This window comes from Rhamphochromis longiceps, linkage group LG18 (genome assembly GCF_057381845.1).
Source record: "Rhamphochromis longiceps isolate RC_006_pf linkage group LG18, R_longiceps_female_GT1.1, whole genome shotgun sequence".
NCBI classification, from domain to species: Eukaryota; Metazoa; Chordata; class Actinopteri; order Cichliformes; family Cichlidae; genus Rhamphochromis; species Rhamphochromis longiceps.
The window spans coordinates 34,943,964-34,971,277 of record NC_140574.1 but is presented as its reverse complement, the minus strand read 5'-3'; the positions used below and the strand labels follow the sequence as shown (position 1 = coordinate 34,971,277).

Below are 27,314 nucleotides of genomic sequence, written 5' to 3'. Positions count from 1 at the left end.
CTAATAAAGAGAGTTTCAATCAAGCAAAAACATTTTCAGTCTAGTCTGGTGAGATCTTAAAAACTCAATGTCACTATCATACACAGGACTGCAGATAACGGTGCTGATTGGAAGAGGAAATCTCATGGTGAAATTTTCCTTAGCCATAGAAGCAGCATCAGTGGTGAATATTATTAAGTATTTTATTACTCCTTCTGTTTACACTGATAAAGTGATGGCAGCTGAAATATTAAAGGTAAGGGCAGTGTTGGAAAATAAAGTTTTTTTTATAAATGTTTTTTCTTTTAGCTTGTGGTTAATTTATAATGCTGCTATGCCACAAACTACTCCATAAGACACTGAAAAACAAATTGTTCCTTGCATTTTCCACAAATGACAGAGAACAAGGTCAGAAAGTACAAGTAATATATTTTCCAACGCACTTCCTGCCATCAAATGTTTTAGAAAAAGTTCTTTGTACTAATCAGTGGGGAAAGCAAATATTTGCAGCCAAGGTTCATTAGGAAAATGTAGACTGCATAAAGAAGTTAGGTTTTGAGTCACAATGTAGAACCATGACTTGGTTCTACATTCGCTGGAGCACTTGGACAAAACTAGGCTTATTCACTGCTGTTTAGTGTGCTAAAAACCAATTATATTTTTCAAAATAAATACATAAACAATTAAGTATTAATAACAAGGACCTGCAAAAGCATGTTACGTTTTGGTGTTGTCGGTGTGTTGTTTTTGGCGTGACTGTTATGTGTTTCCTGTTTTACTTTGAAAGTCTGTGTTATCTTAGTGTTTTCAGTTTACGTTTCCCTGTCTCGTCAGTTCTAATTTGCCCCAGCTGTGTTTCCCTCCTGTTGTCCATTTTCCTGATTGCTCCCTCTATGTATTTAAACCCTGTGTTTCAGTGTGTCATGGTCGTGATCTACCCCGTGTTGTAAATAGTTTGGTGTTTTGTTGTAAATAAATAGTTTGTTGTAAATAGCTGTAAATAGATTTGTCGATACTTTCGTTTTGGGATTTTGGTGGTGAGCGTTAGTGGGGTTTTTTTGTGTGTTTTTTTTTCTTTATTTTTACTTTTTTTCGTGTTGCACTCCGGTTGCCTAGGCCGGGGTGTAACAAGCACTTCAGCAGATTGCATGGCACACTGAGCACATCTGAATCTCAAGTGATCCAGGTAACGTAATTTGCATAGAGACAAATCCTCCATTGTTGAGTGGAACAGAACTTCTTTGTTTTTTAAGTTGCAAAAGAAACACACATCTGTAGGTAAGAACTCAGACCTGACACGATAAACATATTTTAGTACTTCCCATACCTGTACTAACACCATATTTGAGGGTGTCTCTACAGTCCACTAGTAACTGCTCCAGAGTTTCTGGTTGTACTGGCAGGTCAAGACTGAAGCCCTCCAGTCCCTCCTTTAGCTGATGAGGATGATGGAAGTCCAGCACCTACATGGTAGATACTATTTTTTACATTTTAAAATCATACACATTTTAAATCCTACACATACATAAAAACATTTTCAATCATGTCAGTTTCGCTGGGATTTTAATATGGGGACTCATTCCTCTATCATTTTATTAAGAATTACATTTTTTGCCAGTAGGTAGAAGTGAAAAAACAGGATTAACAGCATACATGTGCTTTACATATATTACAAATAGACAAAGTGATTTGAAGTTAGGGTTAGGGTTCAAGTCCAATGAATAGCTTGAAATGGTACAAAGGTAAGTGATGAACTGCCAGAGGTTTAAAAAAAGGTAAGGTTACCCAAAACCAAAAAAGAATGTACATTTCAGAATTATACAAAAAGGCCTTTTTCAGTGAACACCACATGAGTCAACAATTTAAAGCTGTTCTGCAGTAGTGGAGGTTGATTAAGCCTTGAAAGCTGGTTCTACTAATTCCTACAGGTTTGTTGTAGTGTGTAGTGTAGTTGTAGTGTGTTGCTACAAAAATGGTGAGAAAAAGGCAATTAAGTAATGTTGATCCAGTGCTTGTTACTGGGAAAACAGTGTACAGTTCTAGTTGGGAAGATCCCCACAGAAATGCATATAGGTTAATTATGCAGTCTGTGATGCTGTTGACATATTCACCATTTGGATCACAGAGCGTGTCCCAGTCAGGAGTTATGCAGAGCCTTGCTGGCTTCCTGACTCCACCTCCTCACAGACTTTGTGACAACAGGAGTGTGCAAAACAGAAAGTCCATGTTTTACAGTCAAACACACTGCTGGAAAGTTGTCACAGTGGACTCCAGACTGGCAATACACTACTAAGAAGAATATTAGGACACTAATGGTTTACACTAAGGCTGAACGATTTATCGTTTTCTGATCAAAATTGCGATTTCAGACAAAGTGATCGCCAAAGCTGCGTTTTTTTGTAGCACTCCTAACTGACCCAGGATCTGTAGTTTTTTTATGTTTTTTTTTTTTAAACACACACATGTCATCTCTCTACCATCCTGCCAAGCTCACCAATCAGAAGTGGCATGCTACTGGACAGGTCACGCTAACCAATCAAAACTAGCCGGCCCCTTACGCTTTGAAATCTGGACATGTGATGATGGCTTCAGCCGAACCAGAAGCGCAGTTAGGAGATTTCTACGGTGGCCCTGAGAGGCCAAATGGACTGCAACTTAAGAAAACACCAGCAATAAGAAAAACGCTGCAAAAGCACACAGAACACAATGGAAATAGGAAAAACGACAACGGAAATAGGAATAGGAAAAAACAGATTTCCAAAAGCACAAGGGAAGTGTTTCTGGGAGACAATAACCCGGCGGACCAGTTGCAGGAACCCAAAACATGGTAGGTGTGCTTTATAATGATTCCTATAATACTGATGACAGATTTTTAGGCTAATAGTTAGGCTAACACACTTACCTCTCATCTTTTCTTTCCTCACAAAACCGATAGATCCTCCACTTCTCTTAAGTGTCTCCCATCGCAATTCTTAGCATATTTTGGTCATCAGTATTATATGAATCATGATAAAACACACCTATCATGTTTTGGGTTCCTGGAACAGGTCCATCAGGTTATTATCTCCCAGAAACACTTCCCTTGTGCTTTTGGAAATCAGTTTTTTCTTATTTCTGTTGTAATTTTTCCCATTTCCATTGTGTTCTGTGTGCTTTTTCAGCGTTTTTCTTATTGCTGGTGTTTTTTTTTTAAGTTGCAGTCCGTTTGGCCTCTCAAAAACCAGCATGTTGGTCATTTGGGAGTATTGCGGGTTTGAGGCTGCAGATGTGCACCAGAAACGGGTACTGTGCAACACCTGTTGCATTAAAGTTGCAACATGTAGCGGAAACATAACCAACTTATACTGACACTTGAAAAATCACCACAGGCATTTGCATGAGGAGTGCATGACAAAAAAGTCTGCTGAAAAGTCTAGTGAAAGTGGCGCTCAGGTTCATTGTACCAAACAGTCTATAATTACTGCATCTTTTGACAGCTGAACTCTGTTTGATGAGAGCAGCAAAAGATATCAGGCCATAACAAATGCCATAACATATTACATTGTCAGGGACATGGTGTTTGTTAACACGGTCACTAAATACAGATTTAAAAACCTCCTTTGCATGTTGGACAGAAGATATATGATACCCTCCCGCATCTACTTCAGCCAGGTTGCCATCCCACAGCTATATGCAGAGTGTAAAGAAAAAGTAGTAACAGAGCTGAAAAATGTAGAGTAAGAATGCACATGCATGTTTCTTGTTAATAAATACATTTGAAAGCACTTCTTACCTTTAGTTTTCATCCTTACATCATATTAATAGCTTTTAATGCTCTGATGGTATGATGTCATCTTCTGTGATGTTTGTAAATCTTACTGTACATTGTGAATTTTGTGCTGAAGCTTAATTTGAAGAATATCATGAATTGAATTGAAATCATAATTAGATCATTTCTAAAACTGTTCGGCCCTAGTTTACATATTAGTCTATCAAGGGAAAGATCACGAGTTGTATTCCAGGAGAAGACACAATCCCTTTAGGGTTGCACCAGGAAGAGTATTTGACAAAAGAAACAAAAAAAAGTTTGGCAAATTAATCATGTGCCTGATCTGGCAAGCACTTGTGAATAGGGGTACTGCTGTATTCTGAATCACGTACAGAGAAAGCTACTTTGAAGTACAACTGTTTAAAGTAATAATAGAAACAGTACCTTAGAGCTCCTCTGATTAGACTTGCAGATAAAACCCAACAAGATGCCAACCAGTTCCTGCAGAAATCCTCTGGTCATCTCCTCACCGCCTGAAGCTGGGAGCAGGTCTGCGCACAGACACACACACACACACACACACACACACACACACACACACACACACACACACACACACACACACACACACACACACACACACACACACAATCCTTTCATAAATGTCAGGTGCCTAAAATACTATTTGTTACTTGTAAGATGAAGCATGCACCAAAGCCAGTGTTTCCAATCAAACAATTTGATGCCTTAGCACCACTATAGGTATGAAAAGTCTTGGTTAATGGAATGTGGTCATTAGAAAAAGAAATTGATTAAATATTCTATAGAAAATAGTCAGACATCAATTAAATTCAGTTTAATTCAATTTTATTTATATAATTCCCAATCACAACAACAGTCCATCTTTGTGGACAAGTTGTGGGAAGCCCCCAGTATATTAGGCCTATCCCAGCATAACTAAGTGCTGGCTCAGGGCCGCCTGAAAAAGGAAAGTTTTTAATCCTAATCTTAAAGTAGAGAGGGTGTCTGTCTCACGAATCCAAATTAGGAACTGATTCCACAGAAGTGGGGCTTGAAAGCCGGAGGATCTGCCTCCCATTACACTTTTAAATATCCTAGGAACAACAAGTAAACCAGCTGTCTAAAAAGCAAGTGCTCTATTAGGGCGATATGGGGTTTGATTATTCAATACCTTGTAAAGTTAATATGGAAATAATATATGCTTCCTCCTTCTAGTCCCTGTCAGTACTCTTGCTGAAGCAGTTTGGTTAAATTGAAGACTTTTTTCAGGGAGTTACTAGGACATGCTGATAATGAATTACAATCTTCCAGCTTAGACATAATAAATGCACAAAATATTTTTTTAGCATCACTCTGAGACAAGATGGCAGCTCTGGAGGCCAGGATCACTGAATTGGAGACCCAGCTGCGTGCCCTTGAAATATCTGTAGCTAGACAGGCCCTGTAGCCGGTGCAGTCGAAGGTAGTGTAGACTGTTACAGCACATGAGTTAATAACTGAACAACAAATCATAAACAAAAAGCTGTAGTTTAAGTATAAATGTTGTTTTCAATAAATTACATGCTCAGAAAATATTTTGTCTCACTCCCATTTCTTCTTGTTGCATGTTGAAGCGCTATACTTGTAACCAACCGATTGTATAGGAATTTCTTTCACTTATGTATTAATCATGTTATTGTAATGCCTTGGTGCCACTGGATTTTAACATGTCTGACACTCATACGTAAGACAAATGGTAGGGGGTGTAGTAAGGATGTTGGGGGAAACAGGAACTCCAGAGGACCAGTCTTTTGTCTCTTTGAGGACTCTGGTAGGTAGCAAGGGAGTGTGAACCTTAAGGTGTGAAACAGCTGTGTACTGCCTTTTGTTCCTGAAGAAGGTATTTAACTGAGAGCCACGCTGGGCTCAGTGAGACTCTGCTGACCGTCTGTCCCGCGGTCATGCAGGGACTTCATCAAGCTTGGTTGTCTGTTCTTTGTGTGTTTGGATCAAAGAATGTTAGCTACCGCTCACCGCTCGTCTGCAGGCTTTATTTAAATGGAAAAATTTCCACAATTATATAGTATTTATTTTATTGTCATTGTCAAGAACAATGAAATTGCGTTTGGGGCTTCCATACAACCCAACACATGCAAAATATGATTTTTATTGGTATTTGGGAGCCATATTCATGCAGACAGGAGCCGGACTTTATTTTGATGGGCACACCATGTGGCCAATACAAATATAGATGGGATCATACCATTATGTAAAAGAAAGGGGGGCAGACATTTTGAAGACAGCTACACAGAGAGACGGGGGAGTCAGATTTAAATGGAAGCGTGTTGGGAAAAAGTAAAGAAACGAATTTCAATGACGTTGGAGACTGCAAACCTAAGTGCAGAATTTATCAAATTAGGAGCTGGCTAAAGTGATACCCATTTTTATCTTCAGCCATTTTCCACCGTGGAGGACAAAAGGCTTCAGGTTTCAGACTGAGCCATGGCTCATTGTCTGAGTGTCTAAATGAGTCTCACAGGCCTGAATGTGTGTTTGAAGCCGTTTATAATTGTTAACTTGTTTGATCTGCTGCTCACCACAAATAAGCACCAACAGAAACTTTGGACTTTTGACTGTATTTTTACAAGTTTTACAGCTTTTCCTAATGATAAAAACCTCCCTTATGGCCGTTCATAAAACACTAAGTAACTAAGCCATAAACAATGAAATGGCAGAAAGGTTTCACTTACTATTATAGAAATTTGTGTGTGTGTTGATTTCTCCCTAAGACGGCAAACTGAAACACTCCAAGTTGGTGACTTTTGGAGATTTATTTCCCTGGATGATTGAGAATGCATCAAGATGAAACACAAAAGGAAGTTCACAGCTTTTAGCAGCTCCACCACCCCCTCATCCACACACCCCCACTCCCCTCCCTCCAGAATTCCCAGCTAACAACCTAATATACATATGAATGACTAGCCAATTTAGCTTCCACTTGGCTGAAGCTAAAGCTTAGCTAAAAGCCATTTGGCTGCTCTCCGGGTTTTAAAGGTAGAAAAAGCCAAATGGCAGTCCGTGGTGATGTAAGTGCTAAAGTAGTAAGTGGGTTCTTTAACATTTTAAGAGAGCCAGTTGAGTAGTAATAGATTAAATGCCATGTTGAGGATGTCATTTTCAGTATCTACATAGATGTACTAAATCACTGAATCCACTACATCAGTACAATATAAGTTTGAGAAATTAGACAGAAACTCTGTATAAGGACCAGGTGAATGATAAATAAAAACTTCACAGAACACACAGATCACAGCGAATGTCCATGTGGGGTTTTGAGAGAAATATCACACTGTCAACTTCACACAGATACACAAATGTAGGCCGTGTTCCTGTCCCAGTGTAAACCTGGGGTATCTGGGCCTCCTGAAGTAAAGCAGAACTTAATCATTTGTGTGTAAATGATCACTATTTATTATAGTTGTGGTCAAACATGTTGTCACATATCTGTGTATTTGTGCGTGGATTTGAGCATGCATATGCGAGTCCTCAAAAATTACACACAAATCACAGTACAGATTGATAAATCTTTGTTTATGTTCATATTGTATGAATTCATAACACTTTTGAGGTAAATTTCTCTCCATATGTCTGGGTCTTTATGATTGATTAATAAAGTTGTTTACACTTTTCCTCCTCTGCCTGCACTTCGAGGATTCTAACAGTTAGTATGACTTGGGGTGTTGATTCATGTCAAATAATATAATCCTTCTGCTGTAACCAGGTTTCTGTAATGCAGAATAAATCAATATATTGATGAATTATTAAATCATATTCTACTTTCTTTGTTATTTCTTTAATGTTGAAATAAACGTTTGATGATATTTGGTTTGTTTTTAAGTGGTCAAACACAGTCTTTATAGGAATGGGGTTTTGGGAGTATAACAGGAGGAGAGAAGCTGCAGAGAGGCGTGTAAGACTGCAACTCTGCCTTCTGGTCTCAACCATGGACAATTATTTTGCAGGGGATTTAATAAATTTGGCCAGATTTGTGTAATAGGACATTATCTAAACATTTTTATTAAATGGGCTACACCACTGTGAGATGTAACTGTTATGATATTTTGATACCACGGTTAGCATTTACAGAAGATTGTTTTATACAGGAAAACTGTTACTCAATAAGGCCCATATACTAGTTGTTTTTCTCTTTCTCTCTGACCCAAGAATTAATGTGTAGGACTCACAGGCTGGTACCAGAAGGTCGAAAACACCACAGAGATGAGACCACTTCTTTACTCCCATCCTCCCTTTTTCTTTATCTCCTGGAAAAGGCTCGTTAAAGGCTAGGTGGTTCGTTTCAGAATTCACTAATGAAAGAACTCTGTATTTTATGTCTAGGAGTGTATTTTGCTGGGATGATCATAAATTGTAGCTGAACTGATAAACTACACACAGGATACTTCTTGGCTCACAAGGCAGGAAGACGTTTCCTTATTTGGTCTGTACCGGTTTGAACTGGGAAAGCTGACACACGAACCTTTTTTTCCTCTATATAAGCTGTTATGTACTAAATAAACCTTTGAGTCGATTGGGAAGGCAACCTAAAGCAGTCTCTGTTTTCTTGTTCTCCCAAGCTGCTCCCGAGCTCGTACTAACACGCTGAATGGCATACCTGAGTGTTACTTTAAATAATTAGGAATCTTAGAAGGAAAGGACAGAACTCTGCTTATCGCTCACGCCACGGAGGAAACCCGGGACGGCAATTTCCTTCAGTAACAGAAAGAGTAAATGAGACTGTACAGCAGAGAGAGCCAACACCAAGTGACAGCACCACCCATCATTTATTTATTAAAATGTTGCTAACTGGAATCTTCACTTGCTCTTCCTGTGATGATAAAGACCAGACCTGTACGAATCTGTGTTCTCACCATTGCTGTAGATGCCACTGAAGTCAGCTGGTGCCAGTTTTCTTTCACTAAATTCTGAGCTCCGCTTTGGTTTGTCCGTGCTAGCTGTTTCACCAAAGTCCCTGTCTGAAATCACAATATGGAAGATGATCCCTGGAGGGCTTTCGTTTTTCCATTCCCTCCACAAAGCTTCAACTTTAAAATAAGTAAAGATTGTACATATAACTGACTGAAACTGTGTGTGTGTGTGTGTGTGTGTGTGTGTGTGTGTGTGTGTGTGTGTAGATATAGATATATATATATATTTATTAGGGGTGCAACAATACTCGTATCGATATTGAACCGTTCGATACAGTGCTTTCGGTTCGGTACATATATGTATCGAACAATACAAAATTTTGTGTTGAGCGCTCAGTGGATCTGCGTTCGACTACTCCGCCTAGGCTGCACCGTTGAGCGCAGATCCACTGAGCGCAGCGCAAGCTAGCAAGACAGAAGCTAAGCTCGTTGCAACATGGCTACTGCCTCAACGCTACCCGAAACTGAACCTCCCCCACCCTCATTCAGATCTGGCGTTTGGAACTATGTTGGTGTTCATGTGAAGTATGACCCTGAAGGTAAGCGCGTCATGGACAAAAGTAAAACAGTATGTTGGATGTGCCACGCAATGCTCAATTGGTGGGAACTAGTGCGTTAGCGCAGTTAGCTCGTTAACGTGTTGACGCCGTCCAGCCCCACACACGGGGCAATCCGCGGTAACTCGTTAACGGAGATTTGCCACGTTATGGCGTTAATGTCATTTTAACGAGATTAACGCTGACAGCACTAGTGGGAACACAACGAATATGACTGCACATTTACGCCGACATCATCCTGGTGCAAAGACAAGTGGAAGCAGACAAAAACAACAAGCACGCATGTTACAAACTTTACCCGAGTCATTTAGACAGCCGTTAGCACCTGATTCTCCTTGTGGGGACCTGATATGTTTAATATGCTGCTGAGAATATAGCCCAGAAGATAGTATAGCTTTTATTTTAGAAAGAGCCATTTCTCTGTAATAAACTCTCTTTTCCAAAGATGAGTGATTTCTCGATCTTAGATTTATTATTTTGTTGTTTCAGCAACATTAAATTTAAAAACTGTACTTCTGAGTTAAAATATATATTTATAATTTTAATAAATGGCATGAACTTTTTTTTGTATTGAAAGAATATCAAACCGTGACACCAAAGTATCGAACCGAACTGAACCATGAATTTTGTGTATTGTTGCACCCCTAATACATATATATATATATACATATATATATATATACACACACACACACATATATATATATATAGAGAGAGAGAGAGAGAGAGAGAGAGATGTATATATGTATATGTATGTATATGACAGCTACACATGGTATTTTCACTAAAAATACTTTCTGAACAGAGTGTATATCTCTGCAGCTAACATGACAAACTCTTCAAGTGAAACTGCATATTTCAAAAACAAAAATCTTAAAGTCCAACATATCTAATAAACATGTATTTGGAAAGCAATGTCTCTTACCTGACAGCTTTAGGAAATTCATATCCGTACAAATCAGAGTCAACTGCTGAAATATGTTTCAAAGTAACTTGGTTGCATCCCACTATAAATTAAAAAGCAGTCAGATGAGACATCCTCAGAAACATATTTCCAGCTTCACTTTTTCTTAGCGAGAATATAAACTGGATAAACAAACAATACGGTTACTTAGTTCTAAGTTCATACAACCTAAGACATACAAACACTGTGCTAGTCAGTGTACTGCATTTAAAGGACTGCAGGCAAAATAAGGTGTGGCCCACACAATGCTACTATGAGTGTGAGTAAATAGTTTCAAACAAGCACACCTGCGTGTGGTTTTGATTATAAAACATAAAAAGGCTTGGATAAATATTTGCTTGAAACTTGAATGAGCAGATTTTTAGTAGTTGTGATGCACATTTGATTATCATTAGGTGTATGCAATTTCTGATTCACATTTAACCAAGCCACGGGTGTTGCATCAGGAAGAGTATCTGGCATAAAATCTTTGCTATATTAAACATGAATTATCTAGAATGACATGTCCATAGCAGATAGTTCAGGGCATGGGTTAACAATGGCTACCCTCCAGTGCTGCTGGCCAAAAATGTCCTGGAGGAAACTGTGCTACTGCTCGCCAAAATAAAACAAAGAAGGGAAAGGTGGTTCAGAAGCAGTGAGACATGGACTTTGGAGGTGAGACTAGGGATTTTAAAAGTGGAGACTATGAGAGCTGGTTGATATGAAGGAGAGAAGGAAGGTAGATATAATGTATGTGGATGAAGCCAGGTTGAAGAGAAGTAAGGCCAGGAGCACCGGAGGTAGATTCACTGTGCACTCAGGTGATTAATGTACTGGCTCTTGTAAACCCTTTTCTCTTCACAAAGCACTTTATACAATCTGCCCAAGCACTTTTTAAAAATGTTTTTTTCTAAGTAAGTGCTATCTAGCCAACATTTACACACGTTCGTAGTCCTATAGAGGTGGAATGTGAAGTAAAGAGGAGCCTGCAGATTGTTGTAGTCTTTACCTTACAAAATAAAGACTCTCGAGGCAACTGCGGTAGTGATATGGCGAAATAGAAATAAAATTGAACTGAACTAAACTGAACTGAATTGCAGAATGGTGGTACGAGGGAATGTCTCTAAGCTACTAAAATGGTAGTCTATAGGATGACTGCAAAGTGATGCTGGTAGACGATGTCACATATTAGTCATCTGTTACCATCTATAGTTTTCTCTGAGCCCCTACGCAATCAGAGCAGTAGAGGCATGTTTAGCCGGTGATTTCAGCGCTAGTCTCACAGGTAATGTAAGCAAGCCACTTTCCTCTGCCCTTTCTGATGTTTTCAGTTCCTCCTGACTGGTCAGCAAGCCACTCTCCTCTGCCCTATTTGGTGATGTCAGCAAGCCTCCTCCTCTCTGCCCTGGTTAGAGATGTAAGCCATCAACTCTCCTCTGTCGTAGCTTGTGATGTCAGTAATTTACTCTCCTCTGCCCTGGCTGGTGATTTCGGTTCTGGCCTGGCTGATGAGTTCAGCAAGCAAATTTTCCTTTACCCTGATGTCAGGAAACCACTCTCCTCTGCCCTGGCTGGTGATGTCGTCAAGCCTCCTCTCCTCTACACTGGCTGGTGATGTTGCTGACATCACCAGCCAGTGATGGGGGCTACTTTACCAGGGGGCTTGTGCTGCATGCTTAGGCCATCTTCAGTACACCAGGACCTGGGCTGCTGGCTGAGGCAATCTACACCACACCAGAGCCTTTACTGCACGCTGGATGAGGCCATCCACATTTAACCAGGGCCTGTGCTGCTGGATGAGGTCATCTAAAGCTAACCACTGTCTGTGCTCCTGGTTGAGGTTATCTACATTACACCAGGGACTTTCCTGCTTGCTGAGGCCATTTTAATTACACCAGGACCTGGGCTTCCAGCAAATAGTAAACAGAGCCTCACCAGGGTCTGTGCTGCTGGGTGAGGCCATCTTCACGACACCAGGGTCTGTCCTGCTGACGGAGGCCACCAACGTTACACCAGGGCCCATGCTGCCGGATGAGGCCATGTACATTTCACCAAGGCCTGTGCTTCTGACTAAGCCATCTAAAGCACACCAGGGCCTGTCCTTTCTCTGAAGCCATCTATACCACACAAAGGGCTGTGTTACCTGCTGAGCCCATCTACATTAATGTCAGCTTGTGTCATTAGTCAGATTATTCAAACGAGCTTGCAAAGAAAAGCGTCTGGACTTCTTTAAGTTATTGAAGACCACCTCTCATCCGAGAAGCTTCTTCAGTTCAAATGGCGTTTTCCCATCTGCTGCCTCACCTGCACCGGAGTATTCGCCTCAGAGAGTGGGTGTCTCTCACCGGGCTTCGGCCGCTCCCTCTCTCGCCGCTCCGCTCCTCGCTCACCCACCGCCCGCCTCATTCATCCCACTTTCCACGTCGCCAGGGCGCCGCAAATCTGCCTCCCATCTCGCCTCGATGGAGGCTCCGTCGCTCGCCGCGCCTGCTACTACATGTGAACACACCGTAACGGTGTGTTCACATGTAACGGTGTGTTCACATGTAACGGTGTGTTCACACCGAACGCGATAGAGGCAGGCAGAGCGTCAGGCTTACATGTAAAGTCAATGGAAAGGCACGCTGACCCGCGATTGCGGCTCCCGCGAAAATTCGGAAGCAGATTTGCGTCGCGAAAACGCCTGAAACGCGCGTGAGTGTAGCGCGTTTCAGGCGTTTGACTCGCGAAAAAAACCACGCGCGTGAGTTTATGTGTTGCATTTTGTGCATACGCGCGTTTCGCGTCCACCGCTCGAGTTGGAAAAATCTGAACTCCAGCGTCAAATCGCGCCGCGACAACCAATCAGGAGCCTGGTGACGTGGCTGTTACCTAGTTCAAAGGGGCAGATCCAGCCAAAGCCCTTTATTCTTCAATAGAAGGAAGGCTAATCAATGCCGTAGCAAACAACCCGGAGCCGTACGACACCAGCTGCTTTCTGGACCGAGACAGGAATATAAAGGACGAGCTTGGAGGAAGATATGTGAAGAGATCGGGCAACCTGGTAAGTTCATTCATTTTTCTTAAGTTTTCTCTAAAGTTTTTACTGACCCGGGGAAGCCGCACAAAAGCTAGCAAGCCACCGCTATTTTCCCACTGACGTACAAATACCGTTCTGCTTTTAGGCATGTTGTCATTTAAGAATATATTTTATTGTTTATTAATAAACAGCACACAGTGGTCCCGCTGTTCATCCGTCACTGCCTCTTTTTTTTTTTTTTCTTTTTTTTTGCACCGGACAGCATTGCATTCTGCAGCCTGATTGACAAATCTCCTGCGCTTGTCAATTTTATCATGTTTGGTTTTGATAACCATCACGTCCAATAGAAAAAAACAGCACAAAAACACCCATAACTATGAGCCTCATTCGGAAATACACACCTGCACCGCGACACGCAAAAGTTTGGGCAACCTTGTTAATAGACATCATTTTCCTGTATAAATCGTTGGTTGTTACAATAAAAAAGGTCAGTTAAATATCATACAGGAGACACACACAGTGATATTTGAGAAGTGAAAAGAAGTTTACTGGATTTACAGAAAGTGTGCAATAATTGTTTAAACAAAATCAAGCAGGTGCATAAATTTGGGCACCACAAAAAAGAAATGAAATGAATATTTAGTGTATATCAATGTGTGTGTCTCCTATATGATATATGGGGTGCCTTTGTCTGGACGTGCTTCCCATCCAGAGCTGCACAGCACAGAGGGAAGTTCCAGCGCTCCTGGAATCCCTCTGTGATGGACCGCCAGTCTCCAGGTGAAGGCGCAGCCATGAAGTCGTCCACTAGACAGTCCCAGATGGCCGTCGCTGCCTGGGGGGTGATCTGACACACCGACTCTGTAACTGAACGCTTGGTGCTGAAGGAGTCCGCGGTGACAAGGAACCTGGACAAAATTGTTCAAAATCAGTATTATGTGTACTGCAGTTACAAAATACATTATTCAAATTCCAAAATACTTTTGTGATGTCAGATTTAAATTACAAAACATGAATCTTACACAAAACATTTTGTAATTATAAGGATAATTACAAAATGTATATTAGATAATATCTAAAACAGTTGTGTTTTACTTTAACTTTAACATATCATAATTTGATTGGTAGCAACTTTCACAACTACAGTGAGCCAATCACTCACAATTTCTAAACATGTCAATCAGGTAGGAATGAAGTGAGACATTAATAGAAATAAAGAGTCGTGTGTTGACATGTAGCCCTTTCCTTGCTTAAATCATTAATATTTTTGAAAAATTAATCTGTGATAAGACAGCTTATCAAGATAGAACCATGTAACTAGAGATGAACCAAACTGTTCACAGTTTTATCTAACTCTGTTTTAATAAAGGCTGGTGACCCCTGCTATAGAGTCTGACAGCTGCAGGGATTATATACAAATATTCAACTATCCCAGAATCAAACCAGGTCTAAATAAAAAGGAGTGAGTATCACTACAAAGGTTAACTCAGTGGTCCTAATGCTACAGTTTGATATCAGCAAACACCGAGCGCATACATTGATGTGACACCACAGCCATGCTATCATAGCTAGCCGGTCGTCACGGCAAAGCTACGAGAGCGTCTCTCAGCATGGGCCCGAAAAAAGTTCTGTCAGCCGAGGAAGGAGACGATATTAAGAAGTCGCTGGAGTTTATGACAGAGGAGATTTCTACTGTCAAACTGCAGCAGAAAGCCATCCTGGACCTGGTCGAGGAAGTTAAGGCTCTCCGCATCCAGAACGCCGAGAAGGATCGGCGGCTGGCGTACCTGGAGAACAGAGTGGCGGATTTGGAGCAGTACACCCGGATGAACGATGTTATCATCACGGGGCTTCGCATCAAACCCCGGTCATACGCCCGGGCGGTCGCCACTGACAATGTAGGAGGGCCAGGAGAGGAAGATGTCAACTCCACGGAGCATCAAGTGGTTACCTTTCTACGGTCCAAAGGTGTGGAAGTGGATTATAACAACATTGAGGCTTGCCACCCTCTACCCCGAAAAAATGACAGTGACAAACCAGCCATCATTGTGAGATTTGCAAACAGAAAACAGAAAACAGCACTGTTAAAACAAGGAAGGAAACTGAAAGGATCCGATGTCTTCATGAACGAACATCTGATAAAAAGAAATGCGGACATTGCCAGGAAAGCACGTTACTTGAAGAAACAGGGAAAAATTCAAAATACATGGACCACCAACTGCAAAGTATTCATTAAACTCAATGGAACACCGGAACAAGCCAAAGTGTTGGTCATCAGAAATATGGAAGAGCTGGACAAATACTGAGGTCAACTTACTCTGGAGGTATGAATACACATGTGACGTGACACACAACACAACACATGGCACAGTCCAAAAGAACTTCATCTGCATCCGGCAACAATATCAACATAACTCATTGGAATTCTCTTTATGATAATCTGGAACTGAGAACATTTCGATACACAGACCATAATGTTCTAGACTTAGAAAAGGATATAGACCCGGAAAATAATTTCTTCTACAACATCAGCTGTAACTGCTGCTACTTCACTGATGAACAGTTTAAGCACACCATCAACACGGAAAATAAATTATCAATAATCCATTTTAATAGCAGAAGTCTGTATGCCAACTTCAACAATATAAAGGAATATCTAAATGAGTTGACAAATCCATTTGGAATTATTGCCATTTCTGAAACATGGATCAATGCGGAGAAAGGAATGGACTTTGGACTGGAGGGATATGAAGTGAATTTTGTAAATAGAAGGAACAAGAGTGGAGGGGGAGTAGCTGTGTATGTGGATAAAAACCTAAACTACAAGGTGGTAGAAAGTATGACAACTGTAATTGATAATTTACTAGAATGTATAACAATTGAAATTTATAAGGAAAAAGAAAAAAATGTAATAATTAGCTGTATATATAGAACACCTGGCTCTAGTATTCAAGTATTTAATGACTTCATAGAGGAAATATTCTCTAAAACAAATCAAAAAGTTATGTTTATCTGTGGTGATTTTAATATTGACCTGTTGAATCCAAAAAAACATAAAATGACCGACGAATTCCTAAACACTATCTACAGTTTGAGTTTACATCCTAAAATAACCAGGCCTAGCAGAATTACACCACATTGTGCCACCTTACTTGACAATATTTTCACTAACAATATGGAAAACAACATTGTGAGCGGAATATTAATTAATGACATCAGTGATCACCTACCAGTTTTTGCAGTTTATGACACTAATTATAAGAAAAATCAGCATGAAGAACAACTGAGATACAGACGTGTAAGGACAGAAGAAACTATGAATGCATTTAAGAACGATCTATTAAATCAGGACTGGGACAATGTGTACAAAGAAGCTGATATTGATATTGCATATGGCATATTTTTAAGAATATTCATGGAGTTGTACGATAAAAACTGTCCAACAATAAAATACAACAGAAAGCACAAATATTCAGATAGACCATGGCTCACTAAGGGTTTACAAAATGCATGTAAAAAGAAAAATACACTCTATAGGGAATACCTAAAACAAAGAACAAAAGAAGCTGAAAATAAATATAAAAAATACAAAAATAAGTTGACCAATATTATACGTGTATGTAGAAAGGAGTATTATAGTAAAATATTGAACAACAATAAACATAATATGAAAGGAATATGGGATATTTTAAACGGTATCATTAAAAATAATTCTGGACAACAAAGTTATCCACAATACTTTATCGATAATGGCAATATTATGGAAAACACTGCTGATAAGGTCAACAGCTTTAATCATTATTTTGTAAATATTGGACCAAAACTGGCAGAACAAATTCCTGAGTCACTGCCATCAGTAGAATGTAGTGAAAACCTGATTGATAGGAACCCTAACTCAATGTTCCTCACATCAGTGGAGGAAAAAGAAATAATTGACATTGTACACATGTGTAAATATAAAACATCCACTGATTGTAATGATATTGACATGAAAATCGTCAAGAAGGTCATTGAAGGACTTGTAGGACCTCTAACATATATTTGCAACTTATCATTTCAGACGGGAAAAGTGCCAAACAAAATGAAAATAGCTAAAGTTGTGCCGCTGTATAAAACCGGGGATAGACGCCACTTCACAAATTACAGGCCTGTTTCTTTACTACCACAATTCTCCAAAATCCTAGAAAACCTGTTTAATAAACGATTAGACAAATTCTTAGATAAATATAAATTACTCTCTGACAGTCAATATGGATTCAGATCAAAAAGATCAACATCTCTGGCATTAATCGAATCAATTGAGGAGATTACGAATGCTATAGATCAGAAACAGTATGCAGCTGGAGTATTTCTGGATCTCAAGAAAGCATTCGACACAATCAATCATGACATATTAATTAATAAACTGGAACGGTATGGGATTAGGGGGGTTGTACTGCAATGGGTGAAAAATTATTTAAGTGACCGGAAACAATTTGTGAAGCTGGGTGTCCATTCCTCATCATGCTTGGACATTGCTTGTGGTGTTCCACAAGGCTCTGTACTGGGTCCAAAATTATTTATTATTTATATAAATGATATTTGTAAGGCATCTGATATATTAAAATTAGTATTATTTGCAGATGACACAAATATTTTTTGTTCTGGGGGGAATCTAAAGGAGCTGCTGGATACAATTACTTCAGAAATGTGCAAAATTAAAAAATGGTTTAACAGGAACAAACTATCGCTAAATCTAAGTAAAACTAAAATTATCTTATTTGGGAATTCCCTTAGAAATGCACAAGTGCAGATTCATGTAGATGGTGTGGAAATTGAAAGAGTACTTGAACATAAGTTTCTTGGTGTGATTATAGATGATAAATTAAACTGGAAGTCTCATATAAATCATATACATAACAAAATTTCAAGAAGTGTCTCAATCTTGAGTAAAGTAAAACACATTCTGGACCACAAATCACTCCACATTATCTATTGTTCCCTGATTGCACCGTATTTGAATTACTGTGCAGAGGTTTGGGGCAATACTTACAAATGTTCGCTATCATCAATCTTTATATTACAAAAAAGGGCCATAAGGATAATCCATAAAACTGGTTACAGAGATCATACAAATCCACTATTCTTAAAATCAAAAATTCTAAAATTCACAGATCTGGTTCATTTTCTCACAGCACAAATTATATATAAAGCAATAAATAACCTGCTTCCTGACAATATTCTAAAAATGTTTTCTAAAAGGGAACGGGGATACAATTTGAGGGGGGAATTAAATTTAAAACATCCTCGTATCCGTACAACATTAAAAAGTTTTTGCATCTCTGTGTGTGGAGTGAAGCTGTGGAACAGACTAAGTAAAGATATGAAGCAATGTCCAAGCATGGCGCAGTTTAAATGTCACGATCCTGGGTCTTATGACCCAGTGTTTTGAGTTTTAGTTCATTTTGATGTTTTAGTTTATGTAAGCCCTTCAGGTTCCTAAGTTCATTTGTTATCATGCTTAAGTGTTTCTAGTTCTTATTATTTCCCCCTCGTGTTTCCAACTATGGTAAATCTCCCCTGCTTTTCATGTGTTTCATGTCTGTGTCTTACATTGTGAAGTTTGGGTTGTCATGTCTACGTCTCATTAAGTTTCCTGTTTTATTGTGAAGAGGTCTGGTGTTTCTGTGTTCATCGTGTTCAGTTTTACTCTTCCCCTGTGGCGTTGTTATGTTCATGTTGATCTACTGTGCCTTTCTGTTCCATGTTTCAGATCCCTATGTTCTGTCTCCCCCAGTCTGTTAAGTCCACATGTCTTGAGTTCCGTCAGTGTGTTTCCTGTTTTACTTTCACATTCTGTTCTATGTTAATGTTTCTAGTTTTGCTTCCCTTGCCTCGTCCTGCTTAATTACTCTCAGCTGTGCTCTCCTCCTGTGGCTCATTCCCCCTCGTTATCCCTCAGTGTATTTAAGCCCCATGTTTCTCTTTGTCAGTGTTGCGTCCTCCATCATAGCTGTGTGATTTTTCCCTGTGGCTCCTTGTGCTTTAGTTTTTCCCAGTTTAGTTTATTTTGTGTTGTTTTTCGTGTCCCACTCCACGCCAGCAATAAAGCTGTGTTTTTTGAGTTTAACTTTTGACTCTGTGAGTTTGCGTTTGGGTCCTACTCTTGCCTGCACACAGCCGTACTGTGACATTAAAAAGCGGTTTAAGGATATGGTTTTTACAGGGTACAGGGAAAAGGTAGAGATTTGATAGGGTGTTCTTGTCTTATGTATGTATGTATGTATGTGTGTGTGTGTGTGTGTGTGTAGTGTGTGTGTGTGTGTGTAGTGTATGTATGTAGTGTATGTATGTAGTGTATGTAGTGTATTGATACTAGATAGTGGAAAAGGGGTGGGATTAAATAAGCTTATGCTTCTTCCTGCTCCTTTTTGAACATGGACGTTATTTGGAGTTGTGGTTGCTCGTTTTCCTTTTGTTTGCTTTGTTCATTTGTCTCTTTTAATTCTATTTTTTTTTTTATACTTTTTCAACATGTTCAAAATAAAGATTCAATCAATCAATCGCAAACACTGATAACAGCATAAATCGAATTAAATTGGGGCTTGATGAGACCTTCTGAGTATCACTAGAAATATTATAAATAGTCGTCTCTGTACCACAGTTTGCTTTCAGTAAACACCGACAGCATTCACTGTTAGCATAGCACATCCATGTTAGCAGTGTATAAATGGATGGTTTAGCATATATTAGCACAGGTATCAGTAAAGGACTACCGTATTAAACACTTTTACTAACCTCAGGCAGATGGACAGGCGCTCTGCAGGTGGGATTGAGCGCCTGTAATTGGTGTCTAGGTGGGCGATTCTGGGACCGACGCGGGACAGCAGGTCCTCAAACTGGCCGAGTGAATGACGGTGATAGCGCTGGAATCGGCTGTAATCCAGGCGCAGCTCCTGGAGCAAGTGGTGAAACTCACCAAACTGCTCACACCTCTGGAGGACCTGATGGACCCAGGTACGGCGAGGATGTCCTTTACGCCGCTACTCTGCTCTCCACAGTAAATAGAGAAGGGAGACTCTCTCTTCAAGCGCTAGCTCGACAGCTGCCATCTTGCAAAGATACCGGTCTGGCAAAACGTCCTCCCACATCCCTCCCACATTTCCGGTTCACGCGTGTTAAAATATCATATTTTGGGGATTTTTTTGGATTTTTCTTGGACATGCGTAGAGGTGCGAATGTGCACGCGTCAAATTAGGGGCGTTTGGGGCTTTTGTTTTCGCGTCCATCGCGTTCGGTGTGAACACACCATAAGAGTAGGCGAGGTTCACGCCGCCACCGCGTTTCCTGTTCGGAGCAGCAGCATCCGGTGGTGAGCGAAACTGGCTTTTTTCTTTCACCTCGCCATAATCCAGAGACTATTGACCGCCCACCTAAGCCAAAGACTGTGTACTATGATTATATTCTGGACTACCCAATTAATACTCACCATCCTGCCTCCAAAGAGACTATTCCACCATCACAAGCCACTGCTAAAGGCATTATCCCCGCTAAACCTGATAGTTTCTCCCATTCCCTCATTATTTCCTCACCCATCGCTCAGCCATTTCCTGCCAGCACGGTGGCCCAGATTCGGCCTTCCCCTTCACCTGTTTCACCTTCTCAGGTGAAGGCAGCTAAGGCTCAGCCTGTCCGTGTAGCACCCCATCCTGTGCCAGCTCCCAGGACGAGAGCAGCTGTGACCCAGTCTGTCTCCACACCAGTTCCTGTTTCTCGGGTGGGGGTGACTGGTGTCCAGCCACCTCCCGTGCCTGTCCCAGCACCCAGGCTGAGGGCAGCCGGAACCCAGCCTGACCTCGCTAGAGGCTCGGAAGAGCTAGCCTCTCCACCTGTCACTCCACCACTTCATCCACCTCCTGATCCTGCCTTTCATGCACTAGGATTATCCCTAGTTAGGCTAGCTGACCTGTCCCCTGCTCAGGCACCAGCTTTACTAGCCCAGGCTGCAGCGTTGTCACCATCTTTAGCTCTGCCCGTAGATCCGCCAGCCTTAGACTCACCAACCTCTGTTCATCCACTAGCCTCCCCCATAAAACCAGCTTCTTGCTTAAGTGAAAATAAATGGATGGTGTTTTTTTGCGCTAGTAAAGTTGTGGAGTTGTATTTTGTCTCGCATCAATTATATCATCAGTTATATCGTTATCGCAAATTTTCAAATATATATCGTGATAAATATTTTTGGCCATATCTCCCTGCTCTAGTTCATATCACTCTTTATAGCCTATTAGTTTCATTTTCGATGCACTCCGAGGTCATAGCAAATTAGAACAAACATCCTACTGAGTGATTTTGCAGAACTACCTTCTATTTCTAGAGTTGCTAATTATTTGGCATTATTGCAGAAAACCAGCCTATGAAATGGATGAAATCGTGACTGAGTTCCAGCGCTACACAAGGGACCTGCTTCAAACAAACCACCATGCCAATCAGATTACTTCTTCCATGTGAGGGTGAAGAGGTGACCCTTCTGGATAAGATGGTGAAGGTTTGTTGAACAGTGTGGTAGTAACACCAGGGAAAAATTAAACTTGCTCCTGTTAAATATTCTTAAGTATTTTGCTGTATAAATAGCGGTATTTTTTTCCCCAAAAGATACAGTAAATAAAGTAACGTTAGTAGTGGGTGATATCATGTAAACACTGTCATGATTTTGTGTAAACATTTTGTCATTTGTAAACTATAAATGACATGGATTCTACATTGTAACAGATGTGATGTTCTATAAAGTGGTTTTAATAAAATAAAAAAAGGCAAAAATTAGTTTGTTTCTTTATTCAACTTTTGAACAGCGGGACTCAGTCAGTACATATTCATTAAATGCAAATTATTTACACGGCAGTGCACTACAGGTATAAATCTAGACCCCTAGATAAAACATGATGGCATTATAGCAGTGACGACTCCTCCACAGTAGCAGCTGGGAGTTTTCTTTTTTGAGGACGGCTCCTTTTACCTTTCAATACGGATGGTCTGTTTTTGTTTGGATCAAGAGCCTTTTTTGGGGCAGCTGAAGAGGAGAAGTCTGTCTTATGGCCAACCTCTGGCTGTATCTTGGTCATATTACCCAGCAAAACCCAGTATGCAGGTTCATCTGTAACAGTCCTTGTGCCACAGATCAACACTGTTGCTTCTACATTAAACAGAAGAGCAGGGACATGGGTGCAGGTCTCTGCGACTCCGGCCATGCAGCTGCAGTGGGCGGCTTAAACCTTCTCTGTGATGCTCACAGTGACCCATGGCTGCAATGCTGGTTCATTCAGTCTTTGAGAGTGCAGGACCTGAAACACACACAAACTTCATTTAAAGACAAGAACTAATGAGCCAAGGCCGACATAAATGTGTTTTATCTACTTTATCATAAATGTACATACATGTAATTTTTCATTTTATTATGCATGCATCTATAGAACGCTGCATGTTATAGTGTAAATCTGCCTGTTCTCTCTCAGAAACCTGCCTGCAGAAAATAAACCTAAAGTATGTAATGCAAGGATGTCTTCACTTTCAAAATGGAGAAAGCATAAAGTGACCATTATGAATCACTTAATATGATAAGGAGATTCTGCAGGTCATTAATCAATGTATATGTAAGGCAGTGACTGGAATAAGTCACAAGGTGTCACTGTTGAGCTGCATATGTATGGTAGATCTAAGCAATTTTGACTATTTGTCCTCTGCAGGACACCGTAGTTCAGATTTCTCGTTCGCGCGGGCGCCATCTTGGTTCAGTGTTTACTGTGATTTGCAAAGGGCCAGCAGCAGAGTTGGAGTGGTGTTTGCCCCAGCATCTGAATAAACGGCACGGTCCGAGCCACAAATTGAACGCCTGTGTCCGACTGGTCTCTCTACTGTGCACCCCAATCCAACACAAACTTACACAACGCAGAGTCTGGGGTGTAGGGAGGCCCCTGCACTGGTTGGGTTACATATACAATTAAAATAAAATGTATTGGTAGTGACACAAGATACAAATATTGAAGCAAGATGTGTAATTAGAATTATTTATAATAAATCTGAATAAATTATTGCAATTTCTTTATTTTTAATTGGTTTGGCGCAGCTTTCACAAGCAATTGGTACATTTTCAAAACTCTTAGTACTTATATCACAACAGATCATCAAAAGTGCACGTTTTTCAAACATTTCAGCATATTTTCAATTGTGTCAGTACAATACACATTATGACAAAATATCCTTTTCACTACACAAAATAAGTGTTTCATCTAAATAAATGTTTTGTTCACAGTTACTGCCTTTCATAATGTTATCACTATCAAATTTTTGATTTGCATCTCTTATTATTCAGTTTAATACATTTTTCTATCATTTAATTCAACTGATCTTAATGTTTAATCAATGAATCATTCATTATGTCCATGGATTTTCAACTTGACTGACTGTTGTCTGGTCATTTGTAAGTTACACATTGCTGCAAGATCTTTCAATCTAGAAATACTAATTGCTAATTGTTTCCCCCTGATGATCACAATTAGTTACCATATAAGTAGAACTGTGTTTGAGACTTTGCACTGTTCAAATATGGAGCAGGATAGACTCGTAGGGAGAGGAAACCTTCATCGAAGAGGTGGTGGTGCTCCTCGACAGAGAGGTGGTCTTCAGAGAAATGTAGGCAGAAGACAATGCACCATCATCTCTAATGAAGTCCGGGCCATCATTGTTGACCATGTGGTTAACAGAGGCTTTACCATGGCTGAGGCTGCCAGGTTGGTACAGCCTAATTTAAAAAGGTCAACTGTCAGCTCTATCATCAGAACTTTTCGCCAAGAAAACCGGTATGTCTGCTATAGCAACTTCACTTCTAAAATATAGTACTCTATTGTATAGATGAACAACATGTAATTGTCAGTTTACAGTAATGTAATTTGTAATACTTCAATATAGACAGTATATGATTGTCCTCAGAATTAACAGGAGACAACCTGATGGTGGTCACCCACGTGTTTTGACTGACCAGCAGGAGTTGGCTGTGGTGGAAATGGTCAGGGCAAGGAATGACATACGGCTGTCTGAAATCAAACAGGCTATTGAGAACAGCAATGACACCTTTGCCAATGTGCCATCAATTAGCCTTCCAACGATTGCCCGGCTTTTGAAGAAGCACCAGGTTTCCATGAAACAAATTTACTTGGTTCCTTTTGAGAGGAACAATGTCCGGGTGAAACAACTGCGTTCAGAATATATTCAGGTACAACACTAAACTGGCATGCAATTACTGTAACAGTACTGACAACTATTAGTTGTAAAAAAACAAAAAAACTAAATTATCATTTTAGAGGGTGGTGGAGCTGGACGCCGCTGTGAATCATCACAAGTATATTTTTGTTGATGAGGCCGGTTTCAATCTGGCAAAAACTAGACACAGAGGACGTAACCTTATTGGACAAAGGGCTACCATCCAAGTCCCTGGACAACGTGGGGGAAACATCTCAATGGGTGCAGCTATATCTGAAGATGGTGTGGTAGGCTGTAGACCAGTTCCAGGGTCATACAACACTGAACACCTGATAGTTGTTGTTTTTTTTGTTTGTTTGTTTTTTAAATGAACTGGAGCAGGCCTGTCAGGGAGAAGACATCGTCTGTGTTGTTGTGTGGGACAATGTCAGCTTTCCTTTTTTTTTTTTTTTTTTTTTTTTTGTTATGCCTGAACATAAGTGTAATATTTGCTGTGTAAAGTTTTACAGGTCAGTTACACTCATTCATCACCAAGGACAATTTGAAACGCTTACCTTGTATTATTTGCTCCTGAATGAAATGATTGGTAAAAGTACTAAGTTGAAAAAAGATCTTACTGTTTTGTTTGGGTGATTAAAGCAAATGTTCTCAGAATATATCACAATGATCATGTGTTCTGCAACAATGATTAAGTGGAATGAAAATATGTGCAAATACAATGAAATCATGACATCAGATTTGAAAGAATGACTAGTGGTGTTACAAATGTGATCAAATGTGAGTTTTGTACTGAGAGATTTGAAAATGCACACTTTAGTTATGAAAATAGTACCAAACCAATTTAAAAAAATTGTAAATTAGGGAGAAAAACACGTCGGGGGAGAGGGTCCCCGGTTCTCCAGTTAGATTGTACTTCACAGCGTCATGTTTCGCATTGACGGGGTTATTATTGGAGTAAATGGATGGCTGGAGCCTCTGCTCGAAGCATCTCCTATCGCCGCGAGCGGGTTCATATTGGAATGAATTGACAACCCACAGTGTCTCATAGAAACGTGGAAGGGTAGCTTTACCGTCAGCATGGGAAGTTAAGGGACGTGACAAATCGTCAGTATTTTACGCGTCGGGAGTGAGAACGGGTTGGATTTAGATACATGAAAGTCATTTTGTGCTGTCGCTTGCATTTATGTACTGTCGCATAAATTAAGCCTAATTATTGCCTGAGACTGTTCTTGTTAAATGATGAAAAACTCAAAGGCACGTTTCAGCAGTGGATCTGTGTGAAATCAGCAACTTGCAAAAATAATAATAAATAAATCAGAATGTGGGCTATTGATTCTAAAAACAGAAATTGCAAAGAAAGTTCAACACTTACTAAAAGTGCAATTAAATCATCTCAGCAGCTTTACTCATGAAATTATTGCAGTTAGCTGAATTCATATGTTGCATCTTTATATCTATCTAGATAGATAGATATTATACATATATTTATTTATGTGAGCAGTGCGGAAACCTGCACTGATCTGACCTAATTTCTTCCTCATCCTGATTCCTGACCTGGGAAGGGAGAGAAATATAGTTTTTATGTTTTTGTTTCTCTTCTTGTTTTATTGAATTCCTTCAAGGAGAACACAGAGTGTGAAGAAGTGGGCAGCAAGGACTTGAAATAGGGAGGCTGGGGATAGAGAGGAATCAGCAGGCACCTAGTTTTGAGAGACAGTGGTTGTTGATCTCTGTTTTATGTTGCATTATACTTCTTCCCCCCCCCCCCCCCCCCCCCCCCCCCAATATATTTTTACTGAAATCTTCTGTTGTACAATACAAACAAATATTTGAACACCCTCACATTCGCTCACCCATCCATACATCAAACCTGCCTACATCATATTCAAATGTAGAAATTGGCATAGTTTTCACAGTAATACAAAAATACAAGGAATTAGGATAAACAAGATTCTCCCTTCCTTCCCTTCTTCTTTTCCTTCTTTTTCATAAACGTCCTTCACCTCCACTCCCTAAAATATCCATATATGGCTTCCACATATTCACAAAGTCCCATTGTTTGCCCTTGGCAATATATGTTAGTCTTTCCTGGCCTAGAAAGTCTGCAATTTCCTTCTTCCAGAGTCCCATGGAGGGAGCATCCATACTCTTCCAACATAGCGCAATGGCTCTTCTGGCTTGAAGTAATCCATAGTCCAGTAATTTTCTTTTTTCCGATTGCTTAAATTCCCTTGGGTATATTCCAAGTACACAGAGTTTACCTTTTAAAGGGATTTTTACCTTAAACACTTCAGACAGACATTTGATCATGTCTTTCCAAAATTCCTGGATTTTAGGACATTCCAGACAATGAAGAAGAGTTTCTTTTTCAACTAAACATTTAGTACAGATGTCTGGAAAATCATCGGACATATGATGAAGCTTGACAGGTGTTATATAGGTTCTCATGAGCCATTTATATTGCAGTAGTTTAAAGTGTGTGTTTATTGTTTGTTTTTGTGATTTTAAGCAAGCCTGGTTCCAGTCATTTTCATCTATGTCCTCTTGGATCTCCCTTCTCCAAGCATCTTGCATTATACTTCTGATTTAGAAGTTGTGAAATTAGCACACTGATTTGTATTACACTATACTGCTGATTTATTATTGCGAATGAATTACACTGTTTTATGTTTTATGATACCTTATATTGCTGATTTATAAAGAAATACTGTTTGCATAGAATCATGGCCTTGCTTTTCTGATTGTAAAGAGAAAAGAACATACTGCCTCATTTCACACAGGAGGAGAAAAAACAGGAAGCCTGAAGAATGTGAATGTTTGTGACTTTTGTGGGGGCCGAGGCTATAAA

At 40.0% G+C, this 27,314-nt stretch overlaps 2 protein-coding genes across 4 annotated transcripts in view; one reads left to right on the top strand and one right to left on the bottom strand.

Annotated features, from left to right (window-relative positions):
- gad3 (glutamate decarboxylase 3) overlaps positions 1–12,657 on the bottom strand; it is a 38,010-nt gene extending 25,353 nt beyond the window's left edge. For 2 of the 3 annotated variants that reach the window (XR_014908402.1, XM_085388359.1), the window contains exons 1-5: positions 12,520–12,657; positions 10,195–10,276; positions 8,656–8,760; positions 4,172–4,278; positions 1,307–1,442 (exon numbers count right to left, since the gene is read on the bottom strand). Coding sequence is in view for 2 of the 3 variants with exons in the window: in XM_085388359.1 (XP_085244485.1) it covers positions 1,307–1,442; positions 4,172–4,278; positions 8,656–8,760; positions 10,195–10,216 (370 nt within the window). In the remaining variant the exon portion in view is untranslated. The remainder of the gene's footprint in view (positions 1–1,306; positions 1,443–4,171; positions 4,279–8,655; positions 8,761–10,194; positions 10,277–12,519) is intronic. The other variant, XM_085388360.1, reaches the window with a different exon arrangement.
- A 479-nt stretch (positions 12,658–13,136) lies between these two features.
- LOC146648746 (uncharacterized) lies at positions 13,137–15,637 on the top strand. Its single transcript, XM_085388362.1, has 2 exons — positions 13,137–13,258; positions 13,947–15,637. The coding sequence occupies exon 2, from the start codon at positions 14,845–14,847 to the stop codon at positions 15,538–15,540; it is 696 nt and encodes a 231-aa protein (XP_085244488.1). The 5' UTR covers positions 13,137–13,258; positions 13,947–14,844; the 3' UTR covers positions 15,541–15,637.
- Positions 15,638–27,314: the final 11,677 nt, after the last annotated feature.